At 23.0% G+C, this 18,267-nt stretch overlaps 11 protein-coding genes across 11 annotated transcripts, besides 34 other annotated features; 8 read left to right on the forward strand and 3 right to left on the reverse strand.

Moving 5' to 3' along the window:
- Window positions 1-2: 2 nt before the first annotated feature.
- Window positions 3-25: a sequence feature (AT_rich).
- Window positions 26-67: 42 nt separating this feature from the next.
- Window positions 68-115: a sequence feature (AT_rich).
- Window positions 116-279: 164 nt separating this feature from the next.
- Window positions 280-375: a sequence feature (AT_rich).
- A 159-nt stretch (window positions 376-534) lies between these two features.
- Window positions 535-631: a sequence feature (AT_rich).
- Window positions 632-763: 132 nt separating this feature from the next.
- Window positions 764-814: a microsatellite.
- Window positions 815-819: 5 nt separating this feature from the next.
- Window positions 820-929: a microsatellite.
- A 61-nt stretch (window positions 930-990) lies between these two features.
- Window positions 991-1,083: a microsatellite.
- Window positions 1,084-1,255: 172 nt separating this feature from the next.
- Window positions 1,256-1,277: a sequence feature (AT_rich).
- Window positions 1,278-1,286: 9 nt separating this feature from the next.
- Window positions 1,287-1,328: a microsatellite.
- A 1-nt stretch (window position 1,329) lies between these two features.
- Window positions 1,330-1,513: a sequence feature (AT_rich).
- A 119-nt stretch (window positions 1,514-1,632) lies between these two features.
- Window positions 1,633-3,516, forward strand: EDI_005180 (uncharacterized protein; the record flags this gene model as incomplete). Its single annotated transcript, XM_001735123.1, has 1 exon — window positions 1,633-3,516. One exon carries the CDS (start codon window positions 1,633-1,635, stop codon window positions 3,514-3,516), a length of 1,884 nt encoding a protein of 627 aa, XP_001735175.1.
- Window positions 1,985-2,005: a sequence feature (AT_rich).
- Window positions 3,509-3,634: a sequence feature (AT_rich).
- Window positions 3,635-3,794: 160 nt separating this feature from the next.
- EDI_005190 (protein ASC1, putative) lies at window positions 3,795-4,787 on the reverse strand (the record flags this gene model as incomplete). The annotated part of the gene is made up of 1 exon (XM_001735124.1): window positions 3,795-4,787. One exon carries the CDS (start codon window positions 4,785-4,787, stop codon window positions 3,795-3,797), a length of 993 nt encoding a protein of 330 aa, XP_001735176.1.
- Window positions 4,788-4,986: 199 nt separating this feature from the next.
- Window positions 4,987-5,077: a sequence feature (AT_rich).
- A 346-nt stretch (window positions 5,078-5,423) lies between these two features.
- On the forward strand, window positions 5,424-6,700 carry EDI_005200 (uncharacterized protein; the record flags this gene model as incomplete). Its single annotated transcript, XM_001735125.1, has 3 exons — window positions 5,424-5,579; window positions 5,629-5,797; window positions 5,901-6,700. 3 exons carry the CDS (start codon window positions 5,424-5,426, stop codon window positions 6,698-6,700), a joined length of 1,125 nt encoding a protein of 374 aa, XP_001735177.1.
- Window positions 6,356-6,400: a microsatellite.
- A 1-nt stretch (window position 6,701) lies between the features above and the next one.
- Window positions 6,702-6,730: a sequence feature (AT_rich).
- A 126-nt stretch (window positions 6,731-6,856) lies between these two features.
- On the forward strand, window positions 6,857-7,590 carry EDI_005210 (uncharacterized protein; the record flags this gene model as incomplete). Its single annotated transcript, XM_001735126.1, has 2 exons — window positions 6,857-6,913; window positions 6,967-7,590. The coding sequence occupies 2 exons, from the start codon at window positions 6,857-6,859 to the stop codon at window positions 7,588-7,590; spliced, it is 681 nt and encodes a 226-aa protein (XP_001735178.1).
- Window positions 7,339-7,383: a microsatellite.
- A 12-nt stretch (window positions 7,591-7,602) lies between the features above and the next one.
- Window positions 7,603-7,681: a sequence feature (AT_rich).
- A 17-nt stretch (window positions 7,682-7,698) lies between these two features.
- On the forward strand, window positions 7,699-8,148 carry EDI_005220 (uncharacterized protein; the record flags this gene model as incomplete). The annotated part of the gene is made up of 1 exon (XM_001735127.1): window positions 7,699-8,148. The coding sequence occupies one exon, from the start codon at window positions 7,699-7,701 to the stop codon at window positions 8,146-8,148; it is 450 nt and encodes a 149-aa protein (XP_001735179.1).
- A 30-nt stretch (window positions 8,149-8,178) lies between these two features.
- EDI_005230 (uncharacterized protein) lies at window positions 8,179-9,709 on the reverse strand (the record flags this gene model as incomplete). The annotated part of the gene is made up of 2 exons (XM_001735128.1): window positions 8,179-9,347; window positions 9,400-9,709. 2 exons carry the CDS (start codon window positions 9,707-9,709, stop codon window positions 8,179-8,181), a joined length of 1,479 nt encoding a protein of 492 aa, XP_001735180.1.
- Window positions 9,349-9,394: a sequence feature (AT_rich).
- Window positions 9,710-9,830: 121 nt separating the features above from the next.
- Window positions 9,831-9,864: a microsatellite.
- A 91-nt stretch (window positions 9,865-9,955) lies between these two features.
- On the forward strand, window positions 9,956-11,043 carry EDI_005240 (syntaxin-1A, putative; the record flags this gene model as incomplete). Its single annotated transcript, XM_001735129.1, has 2 exons — window positions 9,956-10,048; window positions 10,222-11,043. The coding sequence occupies 2 exons, from the start codon at window positions 9,956-9,958 to the stop codon at window positions 11,041-11,043; spliced, it is 915 nt and encodes a 304-aa protein (XP_001735181.1).
- A 93-nt stretch (window positions 11,044-11,136) lies between these two features.
- Window positions 11,137-11,196: a sequence feature (AT_rich).
- Window positions 11,197-11,202: 6 nt separating this feature from the next.
- Window positions 11,203-11,254: a microsatellite.
- A 10-nt stretch (window positions 11,255-11,264) lies between these two features.
- Window positions 11,265-11,305: a sequence feature (AT_rich).
- Window positions 11,294-11,824, forward strand: EDI_005250 (uncharacterized protein; the record flags this gene model as incomplete). The annotated part of the gene is made up of 1 exon (XM_001735130.1): window positions 11,294-11,824. One exon carries the CDS (start codon window positions 11,294-11,296, stop codon window positions 11,822-11,824), a length of 531 nt encoding a protein of 176 aa, XP_001735182.1.
- Window positions 11,825-11,885: 61 nt separating this feature from the next.
- Window positions 11,886-11,925: a microsatellite.
- A 61-nt stretch (window positions 11,926-11,986) lies between these two features.
- Window positions 11,987-12,445, forward strand: EDI_005260 (uncharacterized protein; the record flags this gene model as incomplete). Its single annotated transcript, XM_001735131.1, has 1 exon — window positions 11,987-12,445. The coding sequence occupies one exon, from the start codon at window positions 11,987-11,989 to the stop codon at window positions 12,443-12,445; it is 459 nt and encodes a 152-aa protein (XP_001735183.1).
- Window positions 12,442-12,521: a sequence feature (AT_rich).
- Window positions 12,522-12,553: a microsatellite.
- EDI_005270 (Magnesium transport protein corA, putative) lies at window positions 12,554-13,684 on the reverse strand (the record flags this gene model as incomplete). Its single annotated transcript, XM_001735132.1, has 1 exon — window positions 12,554-13,684. The coding sequence occupies one exon, from the start codon at window positions 13,682-13,684 to the stop codon at window positions 12,554-12,556; it is 1,131 nt and encodes a 376-aa protein (XP_001735184.1).
- Window positions 13,683-13,748: a sequence feature (AT_rich).
- A 45-nt stretch (window positions 13,749-13,793) lies between these two features.
- Window positions 13,794-13,836: a sequence feature (AT_rich).
- On the forward strand, window positions 13,835-18,160 carry EDI_005280 (uncharacterized protein; the record flags this gene model as incomplete). Its single annotated transcript, XM_001735133.1, has 2 exons — window positions 13,835-14,183; window positions 14,307-18,160. 2 exons carry the CDS (start codon window positions 13,835-13,837, stop codon window positions 18,158-18,160), a joined length of 4,203 nt encoding a protein of 1,400 aa, XP_001735185.1.
- Window positions 14,189-14,221: a sequence feature (AT_rich).
- Window positions 14,946-15,004: a sequence feature (AT_rich).
- Window positions 15,436-15,472: a sequence feature (AT_rich).
- Window positions 15,548-15,616: a sequence feature (AT_rich).
- Window positions 15,803-15,852: a microsatellite.
- Window positions 16,560-16,582: a sequence feature (AT_rich).
- Window positions 18,161-18,176: 16 nt separating the features above from the next.
- Window positions 18,177-18,227: a microsatellite.
- Window positions 18,228-18,267: the final 40 nt, after the last annotated feature.

Consider the following 18,267-nt stretch of genomic DNA (forward strand, 5'->3'; position numbering starts at 1 on the left):
TGAATAAATAATAAAAAAATAAATAGCTATTAAATGAAGAAAAGTAATAAAGACAAACCAAAAATGGATTTTATTATAAATTATACTAATTAATTGTGATTATATATTATAAATTCTTTTCACATATAATATTTGTAGATAATTTTATTACATATTTGTTAGAATGATGATATATTCATTCAAGTATTTATATTTAATTTTGATGAAGATTTAAATACAGATAATGAATGAAGAATATATATAATTGTAGTAATTTCTTATTATTCTCTCTTCATTATCATATTTATATTATTATATGAAAACTATAATAAATAATCTGATATATAATTATATATTTTATTATCAATTACGTTTAATGAATATATTTATTTATAACACTTAAAATACTTAAAATTTCATAATCTCTTCAATTCTATTTATTCCTATTTATTTAATTGTAGTATTACAAATATCATTTATATAAGAATAGTGGATGTTTAATTTTAAATCATTTATATGATTATTTCAATTATTTCATTTTCATTCATAGTGATGATTTAATTATAAAAATACTTCTTATTACATATTTTACACATTAAACTAATTTATTATTAAACTATTGAATATATAACCATTTTTTTTAAATAATATTCAACATTTTTCATAAATAAAACATAAACAATATGAATAACAAAGACTCTTAACAATATGATAAAAAGAAGTAATGTTTTATAAATATAACATTATATAGACCATGATATTTTATTCTGCATTTCAATAACTAAATAAAAATGATTAAAACATCAAAAATAATAATAAAATTAATAATAATTATCTCACAATAAAATAAAGTTTGATTAATTCCAATTAAATTAAGTAGATGAAATCAACAGAAATAATAAATATAGATAAAATCAAGTATAATTTAACTATTTTTAATCAATTAAATTTTACATTATTTTTTTGCTAGAACATTTTTAAAAAATCCATTTACATAATATTATATTTTAATATTTAAATATTTATTTATCATTATATCATTATTTATTATTATATTTATCAAATATCTCTTATTCAATCATTAATTTATTATTTATTAATTTAAAAATAAAATAGATTGAATATCATTAATTTAATTAATGAAATATTCATTTCATATTCATTTCAAAGTGTAAATCATTATGAAGTATTAATAATTCATATTTTCATAAACTAATCTCATCTTAAATACAAAATGAATTAATTCACAACCATGAAATAGATTAAATGAAAAACCATTTTAATAATAATTTATAATACATAACTTCAAATAAACAAAAAAATAAATCAAAAAATAAATAAATAAATAAGATTTAATTAATTCTTTTTATTTACTTCATTTTTATTTTATTAATGAAAAAATATATTAAAAAAGAATAGATAAAATATTATAAAAAAATAATAAGAAAAAGAAGAAAAAGTTCTTTTTACTTTCTTTACTAAAAATAAATCTATACTATTATAATATCTTTACTATTTTTATTTATTATATTAACACTGATTTCAATATTTCAAAACTATAATAATTTTTTTTTGTCAAATAGAAGATAAGATTCAAAACTAATAATATAAAAAGACAAAGCTCAAAATTACATTCATCAAAGATTTAAAGAAATGACTCAACTAAGCATAGTACATCTTGCTAATGTTGTTTTGTATTTAAACAGTACTACTGCATTTCAAACTTTTATTAAAGTTAATTCTCGGTGTAAAGAAGCTGTGAAAATGATAAGAATTAATCCACCAAAAGTACTTTTATATGCACCATTCTTATTTAACAATATACCAAATATTAACACAATAAAACTAGATGCTCTTAATGCACAAAGAACTTTTACTCATCAAGAGTTAGAAAGGATTTCATGGATTGACTCATCAGAAGATCTATGCCAAATAGAGTTTTTAAATGAATTTATTTCACAGAAAATAGTTTCACTAAAAATTCATTGTAAAGACATTAAACATCTTTATAAATTTAAAAATATTAGGAAATTAATTGTTGTTGAATTAAAATCTTTTGATAAAATGGAATTTGCTGTACTTAAAAGTCAAAATAAACTAGAAAAAATAATTCTTTATTTTAAAAAGATAAATTGTAAAATTGCAGATTTTATTTTACGAGAGAGTAGATATCTTAAAGCTCATTTTATTATCATCTATGACAGTCCAATTAATTGCCAATTGATTGGAAATTCTAAAGTTCAATTTTATCTATATAATAATTTAGTTCTACCATCTCAAAAAAGTAGTAAAGAAGATTTAAAATTAAAAAGAGAATTAACAATAACTAAAAATGATATTAATCAATTAAAATTTGAAAATTGTATTGATGGAATTGACTTAACTTCTATCATTAATTTAAAAATTGATTGTAATGAATTCTTAATGACAAAAATAAATACTTCTGAGATGAATAATTTAAAAGATTTAAGCATTCGTATATTTAAAAAATCAAAGTTTAATTTATATCTTTCAAATTCTATTCAAAACTTATCAATTGATGCTGAAAAAAGTCATGTCAATATTATAGGAATTGACATATGTAATAACTTTCAAAAAGTAAGCCTTAAATGTAGGATTAAAACTAATATCCAAAACACTTCAGATAACTCAAGTATACTTAAAATAAAAGCTAAAGAATCAATTAATATAATTTGTCCAAAATCATTGTTACAGATTAAAGTAAAAGTGTCAGATTATTGTAATGTATATATTGATGCATCTTTTACTTCTTTTATTACTAGTTATTCATGGGCATCTTCTAATATCACTTTGATAAATAAATATTGCGATTCTAATATTTATATTTTAGATACACTGAAAGGAATAACACTTTGCTCTCCTAATCATTTAATGACAATGAATGCAACAGAAAGTTGTTCCAATATTACTATGATTGGAAATTTTGATACTATAACACTACCTGATGAACTTCAAGAATCTCAATTCTATTACATAGACAATAAATTAACTAGTAGCACTCTTAAGATGATTTCACAAACTAAAAAAATAGGAATAATCGAAATCTCAACTTTCTTTTTTGAACAAGAACATTTAACTTGTAGTAACTTTTTTGTTAAAACCATGGCTCATAATTTTAATACAAAAGATATTCAATCAATTTTAAGTACCTTTTCTATCTACATCCATGAAAAACCTGAAGATATTCAAGTCATTTATGGTCCTAGTGAAGTTACTCTTAACCTTAGTTTTATAAAACAAAAAGTCCAATCCTTATATGAAATTCCATCATTCCAAAAAATTCAAGTCAAAGAACATGAACTTGTTTTCTATTTTCATAAATCAAATCAACAAATTATTCATTTAATTAATAAACAAAATAATCATATTGAAGAAAAACATATAAAGAAGTCTGTTAAAAAATTCAAACCAAATTATAAAACTGATGAAGACGATGACTTGTATGAATACGAAGATTCAGAAGAAGAGTTAACTAAAGATATGGAACAATTCATTTTTCAAGACAAAGATAATTAAAGATTTAATGATAATTTATTAAATTAGTTTTGAATTAATATCAATAAATAATAGTATTTGATGAATTTAAAGAAATAAAATAATACTTTATATTAAAATAATACAGTTTATTTTTAATCAAGAACACTCTGGAAAATAATCTTATATAAAGACGATTGAATTAAAATTATACATTTCTATTCCTAAAACTATTTATTACAATCATATTTAATTTGTTTTAGCATTTTTCTTGAAAATATTAAATGACAAGTAGTTAATACCGATGAAAAACAATATAATTATAATTCATTCTTTTGTTTCCCAGCATGAGGATCAACAACTCCTTCATGGGAAGCTACTTTAAATATCATTTCAATAATTAACTTAAACCAGTAAATATGTAATATCAACAATGAACATAACATTCCAACAAGAAGACCCCAAACAATGTATCCTCCTGTTGCATTTTTTGGAATAAATGGATATGCTTGAATAGCAGCATAAATAATATATCTTGGAAATACGTATAATCTAAATCGTGCATAAGAAATTACTAAAAAGAAAAATCCAATATAACATGGAACTTGATTTTTAAAATCATTAGTGCATTTTGTATAATACATAATCGCATCAACAATATCATGAAGAACCATTACACAAACTCCAATCCTTCCACAATTATTTACATAACTGAAAATGACTAAAAAGATAGTTGCTACATGATGGAGTAAAGTATCATAATAATCATTTCGAGGAGTTGAACAAATATGGAAAAGTAGAGAGTGTAGATGATACCCTAATTCCAAACAATAGAACATTGTTAAATAAGGAACTTCAGGAACATATGGGAAATTTTCATAAATCAGTAATAAATCACTTTTTCCTTGACCAAATAAAGCACTTGGCATCCAATCTTCATTTCTAAATAAATATACACCAAATGGTGCAACACCAAGATAATAAAGAAATTTGAAAAATGTTAGTCCAAATCTTTCATATCTGAATTGAGTAAATTTTTCATCCCATTCTGGTTTTCTATATACAACTTTCTTAGCAATCTTTTTAAATAAATTTTCTGCAAGAACAATTCTTAAAATAGATATAACTGCTAATGGAATAATCGAAGGAAGTAAATCTATTGGTTTTGGCAATGGAGATTGTTTAAATTCTTCACTTCGGTTAAAACTCGATGGAAAACATACAACAACCAATGGTACCATCATTAGTAATTGTAAAAAAAAACTTTTATCCCATTTGGTGACAAGTTGTGGAGGTTGTTTCATGATTTGCATCTTTGTATTCATTTCTAGTTCATTTCTCCTACTTAAATATCACTGTTAAGATCTCATCTCATTTTGAGAACCAAGAGACAACAGACATCGTCTGTTTTGGCTGTTGTCTGTTATTCTATTTTTATTTTCTAATAATTTGAAGATTTGTGATATTGAAATGTCTTTTCGTTTTTTTTATCACTTATCATTAAGATTATTCAAAAAATTTTATGAAAAAAAATCTAAAAATTTTTGTTCAAATTTTTTGGAAATTTAAGAAAATAATAATTTTATTAGAAATTACAATAAAACCAAAAGTTGTTCAGAATATAACAAAAAAGAATAATTGTTTTATGAAAATAGAATCATCAAAAGTGTCTGTTGTTGTGTCTGTAAAAAAAACATTGTAACTGAATAAAAAAAATTATGAACAAAACGAAATAAATATGAGAAAAACACAAAAAAATAACTCTTTTCCACTAATTTATGGGGACAAAATGTTAAGCAATTTGATCATTCTTAAAATCTTAAGGAGTTATTATCCTTTTTACTTAACATTTAAAGGTTTGTGTATTACGTCTTATCGTTACAATTAACTTGATCCATACTATAAAACATATTTTACTAGTTTAAAAAAAAAACGAAAAAAAAACAGAAATGGATATTACCAAAGAGTTCCACAAAGTGGCATTTGATTGTTTTAAAGAAGAACATAAAGAATGTAGTGAAAATGGACTAAAAAGTTTATTTGAAAAAGAGTGTATTTCCAAACGAGAAACAAAAGATGGTTTTAATGAAATTATCAAAAAGATTGTTTGTTTATTATTTTTCAGAAGAAATAATAAATACTCATCATTTGTAGGAAATGGAAATTGATAAGAAAATAGAAATGGAAAACCAAATAATTCTTGACATGGTAACAGGGTCAGTTGATATTAACACATTCTCAGAACAACAATCAGTTGGAGAACAATTAACACAATGGTCTAAGCAAATGAATGAAAAAATGATTTCTTCTTTTGAAACGTACAGTTTGTTTAAGACACAAACATAACACTTCACTAAGATAAATGACTTAACTCATAGAAACTAATAACAAAAATAAAATCTTCAATATTAAACATTACACTATAGTTATAGACCAGCTCAAAGACAAAATTCAGAAGCTTCAAAAGAAAAACAACAATCAAATGAAAGTGATTTGGAACATTCTTAATATGAACAGTGAATTACTCTTCCAGTTACATCCAGAATTATTGAATAATGAAAAGACACATGGAGAAGATAATAATAAAGAACAACAAGAAGAGAGTATAAATGAACCAGAAATTCTAGAAAAGCAACAGAAAAATAATAAATCAATTGAAAATGAACAAATAGTTAAAGACACACCAATCAAATTGAATGAATCAATTTTTGATGATTTTGATAGTGATGATGATCAAATAATCGCAAAAGAAGAAGAACCAGAATTAATAATAACAGAAAACAAACAGATAACTTCAAAAGAAAAAACAGAAAATAATCCAAAAAAAATCACTCCAGTTCAAAGTGAGAAAATAAATAATGTTGATTTTGATAATGTTTGGGAAAATAATGAAGAGGAAAAAGAAGAAATTGATGAAGAAGAAGAAAGATTAATAAAACAAACAGAAAATCGAATGGATGATGTTTATAAAGTGATTATTGAGAAAATTGAAAATATTAATGATTTAAATACAAAGATTGGAGAAATGGCAATTATTCAACTTGAAAGTACTCAACACATTGTTGATGCTGTAGAAGAAGCACAAGTTTATTTAGTTGCAGGAAATAAAGCATTAGAAGAAGCACATGAATCTATGAAAAGTTGGTGGACACCAAAGAAAATTGCAGGAATTATGTTTTATATTGCAGGTCTAATGCTATTAATAAGTCATTTAACAAGTAAATGAGAATAAATTGATTAAAATTATAAAATTATAGGTTATAAGATAAAACAAAACGAAATAATAATCTTTTAAACAAGAATAAGAAAAGTCAAAAAAATAAATTGAGAAAGTTAGTGATTTTCTATCAAATAATAGTTTAAGAAGACAGAGATAGAAGAGATGAAAGTATGTTATTTACCAAAATTTTTATTGATTCCATCAGCAATCCTTATAATTGTTTGTTGTATATTCTTTGATAAAAGAATAAAATAAAAAATTAATTCAAATAGATGGGAAGTTTAATATATGGAATGATTTTAGGAGCTATTACTGGGTTTTATCAAATGGCACTTGCTGGAGTATTTGTTATTGTAGGAATTATTGGGATTATTAGTGGATTAACTAGAGATCGAATTACATCATTTTGTTTTATGATAGGATTATGTGTAGTTTGGGTTGGTGGTGTTGCTATGAATATTATGGGAATTGTAAAACCAACGACGTTGTCTACATTTGATAATGAAATAGTCATTGGAAATATGAAAATAAAACCATCATACGAATGGTTTTTAGGGGGATTAGTATTTATTCTTATAGTATGTACACCATGTTTATGTATTTCAATTTGTAATTGTGCTACTATAAGTAACTTAATACAATACAAAAAAGAAAAACAGAAAAGAAAAGAGAAGAAGAAACAAAGTAAAATGAGAATGAAACCAATAGTTCAAGCTGTCCCTATTCGATCATCTACTTTGGAAAATGAACTAGGAAATACAGGTAAAAGAAATACCAATACGACAAAAAAACAAGAAGAAGAGAAAAAAGATAACTTTTCAGAAAAAAGTCAATCTAATTCATCAGCAGATAGTTCTATTGAAGAGTTTGATGGAAAACTTGAAACAATTAATTGATATTTCATAGTGTATTATTTCTTTTTTTTTTTTATTATAAGAAAGATATTTTAAAAAAACAAAAAAAAACTTAAAAAAAAAAACAAATTAAGTAAGAAATAACTATACATGGTTGAATTTATTCCATTTCATAAGAATGTTCAAATGATGAAAGTAGTTGGTGAATTAGAAATGACACCTGATGGTGTAGGATGTAAAATAAATGAATTTCTTATGGTTATGTATTATCCTTGTAAATCAGCAGAAGAAATGCAAAACATTGAAAAAAATGGATTTTCAATGAGTGAAGGGAAATTAGGAAAAGGTATTTATATGTACAGAACATATAAAGAAGCAATTAAAAAGAATTCTGATTATTTAATTTTTACAAGAGTTACAAAAGGAAATTATAAAGATATTTCAGTAAATGAATTAAATTCAATTGATACAAATGGATTAGATCGTGCTTGTTTGATTAATGGAGAAGAAATTATAGATTGTATTTATAATACAGCAAATATTGATATTATTGCATTTATAGAATTAGTACATGAACAAGAAGTAAAAGAATTAAACTAGAAAGAATAAAATCAAAATGAATTAATTTAATTATAATTCAATTTTCTTTGAATTAATATCTCCAGTTGGTTCTTCAGTTGTAGCTGTGATAAGTAATTCTTCTTCATTTTTTTCATTATTTTCTTCAACAATCAATTCATTATCATCATCATCATATTGTGTTACTTTAACATCATCAAGTACAATTTCTCTTCTACGATTATTCCATTCATTTTGATTTTTAGTAGATGGAAGATAGAAAATCATTAAAACAATAGCATAAATATTAACATATGCAATCAATGTTAAATAAACAGCAGCATTTGAACGGTATCCAATAAAATAATCAGATAATAAAAGAACAAAGAAGATGAAAATAGCAATAATAGTAAATGTTCCATACATTTTAATTCTTTGACCTTTTTCACCTAATTTACGAGCTTCAGAAAATGAACGAATAATAGCAAAGATTAACCAGAATAAATAAATAAGAGATAATAAACCAGTTAATACTGCCATTGTTGCATTAATAGGATCTTTCATCATTACTATTACAGGATCACTATTTTCTGAATTATATAAATAAAGATTTACTAAGAATGAACCAATTAATAAAACAATTAAAAATCTTGGGAAATAAAAGAATTTAAATGTACGTTGACTTAAAGGTTTTCTTAATGCATCCATTACAACTAAAACATATAATAATAATGAACATAACATAATTGAATCACAAATTGCATTAATTGATGGGAATAATTCATTTGCACTCATAAATTCATATGAATAAAATCCATTATTTGAAATAGTTAATCCAATCATAAAAAGTACTGTACATTTTTGTTCTAATGACCATTGTTTAAATGGAATACCTCTTAAAATATACATAAAAAATAATGTACAACAACACATACAAGTTAATAATGTTATTCTCCAAAATACTTCAAATGATGTAAATTCTGGTGTAATATATACAATACTTAATGATGGAGAACCAAGTGATTCTGATAAAGAAATAAAATTAACACTAAATACTGCATATATATCTTCATATTGTTTACTTGATTCAATTGATGCTAATAATACTTCACATGAATTATTTGAATTACAAAATGATCTATGTTTTTTTGTAAATGATTTAATTAATTTTACTTCATCATATTTTGTAATAGATTTATTTTTCTCTTTTGGTTTATATAATGAAGTATTGACACTCATTTCTATTTTAATTAAATTTAATTATTTATAAAAAAAAATTAAAATAAAACAAACTAATACGTCCTCTTGGTGCATTTTGTAATTCATATGTTAAATAAATATAAACTTTTTGGTTTGTAGCAGCAATATCATCTACTTTAATTGTAAAATTACTTCCATTTTGAACTAAATGTGAAAGACAAGCACTTGAATCTGAAAATGCACATGTGTTATTTAATACTTTAGTACCATATTGTCTTGGAAGTGACATTGTCATAATCATTATAAATGAAACAGCCATTAAAAATCCAATAAAAATAGAAGAAAAACCTTTTGGTGAAAGAGAAGTAAGTAAAACTGTTTTAGTTGGTATGAAACTTTGCATTTAGGAAAGAAGAATAAAAATAATTTCAAGATACTTGAGATTTTTTTATTTTTCTGAATTTCATTTTTTTGTTTTTGTGTTTTTAATCTCGTTTCAATTATCCCATTTTTCATTTAGTCTCAAACAAAGAAAAACAAAAAAAAACAAAAAAAAAAGATAGAAGTGATAAAAATAGGGCAACAAAGAAAAAGTAATAATAGAAATAATACAGAACTTAGAAAAAACTAAAACTATTGAATAAATTGAATGCCTAAGAAAGGAGAAGAAATAGAAATGCCTTCTACAGTCCCTGAAGAAGGAACTATTATGCATGACCCAAATTTACGTAATTTCCTTTTAGTTTGTTTGATTAATATTATCAAGAATATCTTTTTATAAGAAGTGAATCATTATTTTCAAATAAAATCAATAACAGCGAACAGTTGTGAGATTAAAATTACTCAATAATCACAGAAAGGTATTGAGTAAAAAAAAAAGAATAGTAATGATAATAAAAATATTTATCTCTATAGAATGTTGAAGAAATCAGAAATCAACTTCAAGGAATTCAAAATATTATTGAACAATTTAGAGAACAAACAGAACAATTAAAAGCTGGAAATGAACAAGAAGGAGCTACTGATAAATTAAATGAGATGGTTAAACAAGCAAATACTTATTTCACACAAGCTCAAACTAGATTACAATTACTTCGTGATGAAAATGTTAAACTTCAAGAAGAACATAAAGTTACTACAACAGTTGTTCGTATTAGAAAGAATCATGTAGATGTTTTAAGTTCAAAATTAATTAAATTAATGAAAGAATATCGAGATATTCAAGAATTAAATAAAGCTGAAAATGAGAATAGAATTGCAAGACAAATGAAAGTTGTTAATCCAAATGTTAGTGATGAAGAAGTTAAACAAGCTATAGAAAGTAATGATAATGCTTTTATGACAGGTGTAATGACTGAAAATAATAAACAACTTGATCTTGCTGCAAAACAAGCATTAGCATATGTTACTAGTAAACATAATGATATTTTAATATTAGTTGGTGCTATTGCTGAATTAAGACAAATGTTTGTTGATCTAGCTGTGCTAGTTGAACGACAAGGAGAAGTAATTAATAAAATTGAAGATAATTGTGAGACTGCATTAGAATATGTTAAACAAGGGACTGAAGATTTAAAACAAGCTCATGAATATGCAAAACAAAGTTCAAAATTAATGTGTATTATTTTAATTGTAGTAGCTATAATAATGATAATTGTTGTTGCTGCTATTTTACTTCCAATTATATTAAAGGCAACAGGAGTAACTAATAAAGATGAAGGTTCATACACTCCTTAAATCTCTATTACGAATAATAAATGAAAATATAAAACAAAATAAATTGTGTTCAATTAATCTTTTTAATTAAGAGAGAGAATAATTTTTATGGTCTTTTTTTTTTTCTTGTTTTTTATAATATCTTTAAAATAAAAAAAGAAATACAAAATATTACTCAAGAAAATAAAATAAAAATAAAAAATCATAAAAAAATAAAAATAAAAACTAAAAAAATCATATTGTTTTATTTTAATTCAATAATAATAAATTAATGATATTAATTCTGTTATTCATTGGTTTTAGTTATGGAATAAATTTTGATTATGATAATTATGAATTTAATCTATTAAATGATGATACAGATTTATATTTTGATGAAGAAATAGAAGAAGAAGAATATGATCTTGGGTTTTTCTTTAAACCAATTTATTCTGCTGTTGCAGATGATGATGGAGATATTAAACAAGAAGGATTAAAACGTGTAGAAGAAACAGTGTTGAAAATAGAAAAAGAACTTGTTCAATTAGAAAATGTAGATCGTGTGGCATTAATTGAATGTGATGAAAATATTCCAAAATCTGCTGGTGCTCGAGGTAATGGTGATGAAGCAGATATAGCTAAACAAAAAGCAAATGAAGGAAAACAAATTTCTGAACAAGCAGAACTTCTTATTCCTCAATTAAGAAAGAAGCAAGAAGAAATAATTAAAACACTCCCAAGAAGAGAGGCTATTAGATTAGCTCGAAGATTTGATTTAAGACATAGATTTGATTTTGCTATTGATCAAGAAGAATTTCTCTAAATTATTCATTTTTCAAAATTATCGTTATATATAACCAAAAAAATAATAATTTAGAAAAGTCAAAAGAAAAAAAAAAAAAAGAAAAGATAAAAGAAAAAAAACTGAAAAATAAGAAATATTATATTAAGGGAAATGATTGGAATTATATTATTAATTATAACGATGGTACATTGTTATAATATTAATGAAGAAATAGATTTTGATATAGAAATGGATAACTTTGAATATGAATTATTCCAAGATGGAAATGCAGCAGCAGGAGGAACATCAAGTGGAATGGGAGAAACTGGTCTTACTCGTGTAGAAAATACAGTTCAAACTATAGAAACAAAATTAACAGAAATGGATGAACTTGAAAGACAATTATTAATTGCTATTGATAATGATATGAATAATGATAAAACTAAATTAAGTAATAATAAAGTTGATGCAGCAAAAAGTGCACAAAAAATAAGTGAAGAAAAAGAAGCATTAGCAAAATTAAAAGATATTCGTCCTCGTTTAAAAGAAAAAATGAGAGAAGTTATTAAAGTTTTACCAAAAAGAGAACAATATCGATTATTAAGAAAAATGGATTTAAGACATAGATTTTCTTTAGGAACTGAAATGGATACAGCTTAAATTTAACTAATTTTTTGTTTTATCATATTAAATTTTAATTTTTTTATATAAGAAGATTATTTAACAAAATTAAATTAAAAAAAAAAAAAAAAAAAATAAATAAATAAATTAAATCCAATGAGTTAATTTAAAATACAAAATACCTCCTATCATTGCTGCTATTGCAATAATATAAAGACTAATAAACATTCCATAATTATCTAAATCTTGACCTGGAACAAGAACATTCATTCCAAATGATGTAGAAAGAAATGTTAAAGGAGTAAATAATGTTGTAATGATAGCAAATCTTTTCATTAATTCTTCTTGATCTCTATTTACACGATATGAATCTAAAGTCATTCTAGATAAAAAAGTATTAGTTATATCATCAATTTTATCATTTACAAAATCAACTCTTTTTACAATAATAACAGCTTCTTCAAGAACATCTCTTAAATAAATTTTAACCATTTTACTAATTTTTTGAGTTGGAGTTTTAATAAGATAACGAAGTAATGCTTTTTTAGGAGATATTTGATAATCAAGATTTGATGCTCTTTTTTTTATACTCATTAATCTTGCTAAAATAGCATTTTGATCTGTTGATATCATAAATTCAGCTAATTTTTCAAATATATCTAAATCTTCTTCAATATGTTTCATTATTAATTTATATCCTTTAATAATATCCATTAATAATGCATACATTACCCATTGTGCACTTGGAAGTGATTCAATATAATTTAATGATATTTTATCTTTTACTTTTTTTATTGCATGTAAATGTTTTGAATGAACTGTTAATACAAATGTATCTCTCATTGTAATATTAATAGATGAATAATCTAATATATTAGAATCACTTTGATAAAATAATTCTTTATCACTTAATTCATAATATGTATCAAAAATTGTAGATTTACTTCTTGTTGAATCTGAAAGCCAATCATCAATAGTTAATGGATGAATTCCAAATATTTCTCCTATTTTTTTTAATTCTTTTTCATTATTTCCATATACATCAATCCAAATATCTGCATCTGGATCATCATTTTTTGGTTGTAATATTCCTATCATTGATTGTAATTCTTCTAATGAAATTTCTTTATTACAATATCCTCTACCATTAAGAGTAATTTTAATTATTCCAAATGAACCTCCACGATTATTAGAAATATAATCATCAAACCATTGATATTTTTGAATAGAATTTATTTCTGTAAGAGGTTTATCAATTTGAGTTAAAGATGTTTTCATAATAATATCATTTTTTAGTTTTGTTTATTATTTATTTATTTTTTAATTTTTGTTATAAATTTTTGTGATTTAGATATATATGAACTGAAAAAATCTCAAAAAAAGAAAGAAAATTTTTTTTTTTTTTAACTAGATAATTTAGTATTAAATATGAGCAAAAAAGCACCCAAAATGGGAACACCATTCCAACCTGTAAATGAAGTAAAGAGTGATGCTAAAGCAATTAAAAAATATACTCAACAATTTACTGGCAAAGATTCTAGTTCAGCAGTTAAAGCATTATTATCAATGATGTCATTAGGAACAACAGTTATTCCTACAGTTACATACTCAACAAATACTGAAGCTTTAACACGATGTCTTCAAGAAATTCCAGATTCAATTGATAATTTATTTAAAAAAGGAGGACATTCACTTAGTTTACAAGAAGTTAAAACAATGCTTGATGTTATTAAATTTTCAGCACAATTTCTTCCAACAACAGAAATTTCTAAACTTCGTTTGTTTTTTTTTTAATTTAAAAAATCATTTTAAATTCTCTGAGAAATTCATTAAAAGAAAGATTTATTTATTTTCAAAGAAAAAACAAAGGATAAAATATATAATAACTAACATATTATAGTTCCAGTAATTAAAAATTTCTTATGTAAAGATTCTAATATTGAAGTAAGAAAAGAAACATTTAAAACAGTTTTAGAATTAATAAAAATTCATAATGATGTAACAGATATTTATGGATGTTTATTCCTTCCTAGTTTTAATCTTAGATCATATCTTAGTTTAGAAGAAGAAAGTAAAGTACCAGAAAATTTAATACCAACAATTAATTGTAATTCAAATGTATATTGTCCAGCAGAACTTTTAGATGGAAGAACACAAGAAACAAATACTAACCAATTACTTGAATTATTTTTTAAAGAATATTTTATGAGTCAAGATAATATTAAATTATATCAAGGATTATTTTATCAAATAGTTTGTTGTGTTATACCTAATTATCAAAAAATAGGATCATTATCATCTTTAAATATTCAACATCATTTTAATAATGGAGATGTTCCATCTAAATTATATTCTAAATTAGGAAATGAAGTACTTAATGCAGCACAAGGAAATTTTTCAAGAGTATTACTTCTTGATGAAAGATTTCTTTCTATTTTAATTCATTTTTATACTGAAATGCCAAATGTATTTGGACCTAATGATAAAATGTCAGTTGAATCATTTCTTAAAATGTATAAAGATTTCTTCTTTGATAAACAAAATAATTTAATAACAATATTAAAAGATAAACTTACAAATATTCAATTTAAAATTATTGAAACACCAGGACAATGGTTTTCACAAGAATTTCTTGAAAAAGAATTAAATAATGATAAATGTAAAGAATTTTTTGAAATACTTATTCGATTTTATGAAACATTTGGATTAATTGAAGATAAATTAACACCAAGTTTAAAATCAACAATTCTTTCAACAGTTACACAATGTGCATTAAATTTTACACAATATGTAAAAAATAAAGTTTATTCTCCATATAAAAAAGAATTATTAAAAGTATTATTTGTTTTACATATTCAATGGACTCAATATGAAGGAGATTGGATAGAATTATTAAGTAGATTAGAACCATTTTATGATGTTGATATGCTTAGTGTTATTCAAATAGAAATTGAACATCTTACAACAATATTTACACAAAAAGTATATAATCCAACTATATTTTCTGTACCATTACCAATTGAAGGAAGTAATTATATAAAAAATTTAAATGAAGAAATATATTATGATACACCTCATAGTGAACCTAAATTAGGAATGATTAAAACAGTATGGGATACTCATAGAATAAGAGAACTTTGGTTATTATTATTTAAATTTATTGATCATCCATTAAAATTAAATAATATTGAAATTATTAATAAAAATATTGAAATGTTAAATGAACTTGTATTATTATTAACATTTGCAGAAGAAAATGCTACATATGAAATAAAATCAGAAACAATTATTTCACAACCTAAACCAGTTAGACAATCTCAATGGAATATTCAACCAACAAATTGGAAAGGAATTAGAAAAACAATTCAACCTACTTCATCTATTTCATCAATTTCAAATAATAATAATAATAATAACACTAATAATATATTAAATAATGATAATAAAATATTTAAAATTAATGAATCTATGTATTTACCATTACAAGAACTTTTTCTTCCAATTTTTATTGAAATAGTTGCACAACCAAATCCATTAATTACAGAAAAATCAAAATGTTTAAGTTTTAAATCAATTAGTAGAATTGTTTGTAGACAATTTCCTCAATATGAAAATGAAATATATGATATTTATACATCATTAATTCAAAGTATTCATTTTCAAACAATTGATGTACAATGGGCATTTATTTCATCTTCTTATGAAATGTTTAGTAATCCAAATAATAAATTTATTCCTTGTCTTCCATCAGTACTTCAATCATTAAGTAAATTATCAACTGGAAATTCAACATTAGAAGATCAAATTAAATGTTGTTCAATGATTAATTCTCTTGTTTTTCTTGAATATAACTATCCAAATTTACAAGAATCTTTTAATTTAATGGGATTAAATTTACCAGGTGATTATTGTACTACAATGATTAATATTATTACTGGTGCATTACGTATTATGCCTCAACCTCAAACACAAATAATATTATATTGGTCATTTATTCATTTATTTATTATTTGTTTAGAAAATCATCGTGATATTGATTTTAGAATTTTCTTAGATACTTTCTTTGAAGGAGTTCGATCTCCAAGTTTTATTATTTATACTACATCTTTACAAATATTAAATTATCTTAGTACAAAAGCACAATTATTAACAGATAATATAATTAATTATATAATTGATGCATTATGTAATATTATATTAACATGTCCTATAACTATTGATTGTATTTCATTTATTTTTGATACAATGTCTCGTTGGTTATTATGTTATGGTAAAAATATGTTTTCTATTAGACTTTTAGATGAAACAACTCATCGTCTTTTCCAAGTTATTCAAATGACTCTTTCATTAGAAAATCCACCAGAAAATCCTGATAGACCAATGACATGTATAGATCCACATGAAGCAGCACAAAAATTTGTTGCAGTATTATCTCAAGTAGTTTTTGGTAGTCCAACTGAACATGGTATGTTTAAATGTACTGAAGCAAATATTCCAGATCAATCTTTATCAAGATATTTTGCATATGGAGATAGTACTATTATATCAGTTTTACCTTCAAATGATTGTCATACTAGAGTTTTTATTAGAAATATGTATGGAATGTATGAATTTCTTGTTGCTCCAATGCAAACAATTAATGATATTGGATTACCTGAAATTAAAGATGATTTTATTCCTATTAATCAAATTCCATGGAAAAAAAATAATCAAGAAAGTGGAATTATTAAAGAAAAAATTTTTTCTCAAGAAAATATGTTAAAAACATTAGTTGAAAATACATGTAAAGATGATTCTAGTTTATTAATGTGTGAATTTCCTGAAGAAATTATGAAAGTTAATGAATATTATAAATATATTACTACAATAGAAAAAGTTATGACAGAAACAATAAAAGAAGAAGAAAAACAAATTAAAGAATCATTAGATCTTGTTAAAATAAATTCAAGACAACTTGATTTAAATGAAGGAGCAAGAGATACATTAACAGAATATTTACAAAATATTCTTAGTTTATATTCAATGAATGATAAATTATTAGTTCCAATAGAAAGTACAAATGATTTCTTAAATGAAATTATTGAATTAGATAAATTATCTTCAAGATTATTCTTTAAAAGTACTATTATTTATGTTGGAGAAAATGATATGTCTGTTGAAAAAATTATTGAAGAAAAAGAAGGAAGTCTTAGATATAAACAATTTATAAGATGTTTAGGTTGGTATCAATCTTTAGAAGATTTAATTTGTGACCCTGAATTTTGTCAAAAAAGTAGAAATGAAAAAATTTGTTATTATGCTGATGCACAATATGAATATATTTTTGAAGAAATTAATCAAATAGATGATTTAAATCAAAAAACAATTAGTCAAGTAACTTCATTAATTTGTATTATTTGGGATGAAGGAATTAAACCATATCATCCATCAATTATTGGTAATTATTGTGAAATTATCATTGTTATTAAACCAAATATTAATGGAATGTATGGAATTAGAATCTTTAGAAAAAAAGAAATGCCTATTGTTGGTCCTTTATTAAATGGAATGGAAATTACTGGTGATGTATTAGGAAGAATGATTAGAGAAATGATAATTAATATTCATTTCCATTATTTAGGAAATGGTTATTCAAATATGGATGGTTGCTCTAATAGATTCCAACAATTATTAAAATTAGTATCTTTTGGTCATTTACCAAAAGATTACACTTTATGTAAAGAATTACAATTAATTCTTGACAAAAAAAAATAATTCTACTTTAAAACACTTTTTTTTTTCATTATTTATTTTAATTTCTATTTGTATTTTTTTTTATATTATATTATATTCTTTAAAACAAATCAAAAGAAATATAAAAC

The sequence above is a fragment of the Entamoeba dispar genome, genomic scaffold (genome assembly GCF_000209125.1).
Source record: "Entamoeba dispar SAW760 scf_1105229458913 genomic scaffold, whole genome shotgun sequence".
Classification (NCBI taxonomy): Eukaryota; Evosea; order Mastigamoebida; family Endamoebidae; genus Entamoeba; species Entamoeba dispar.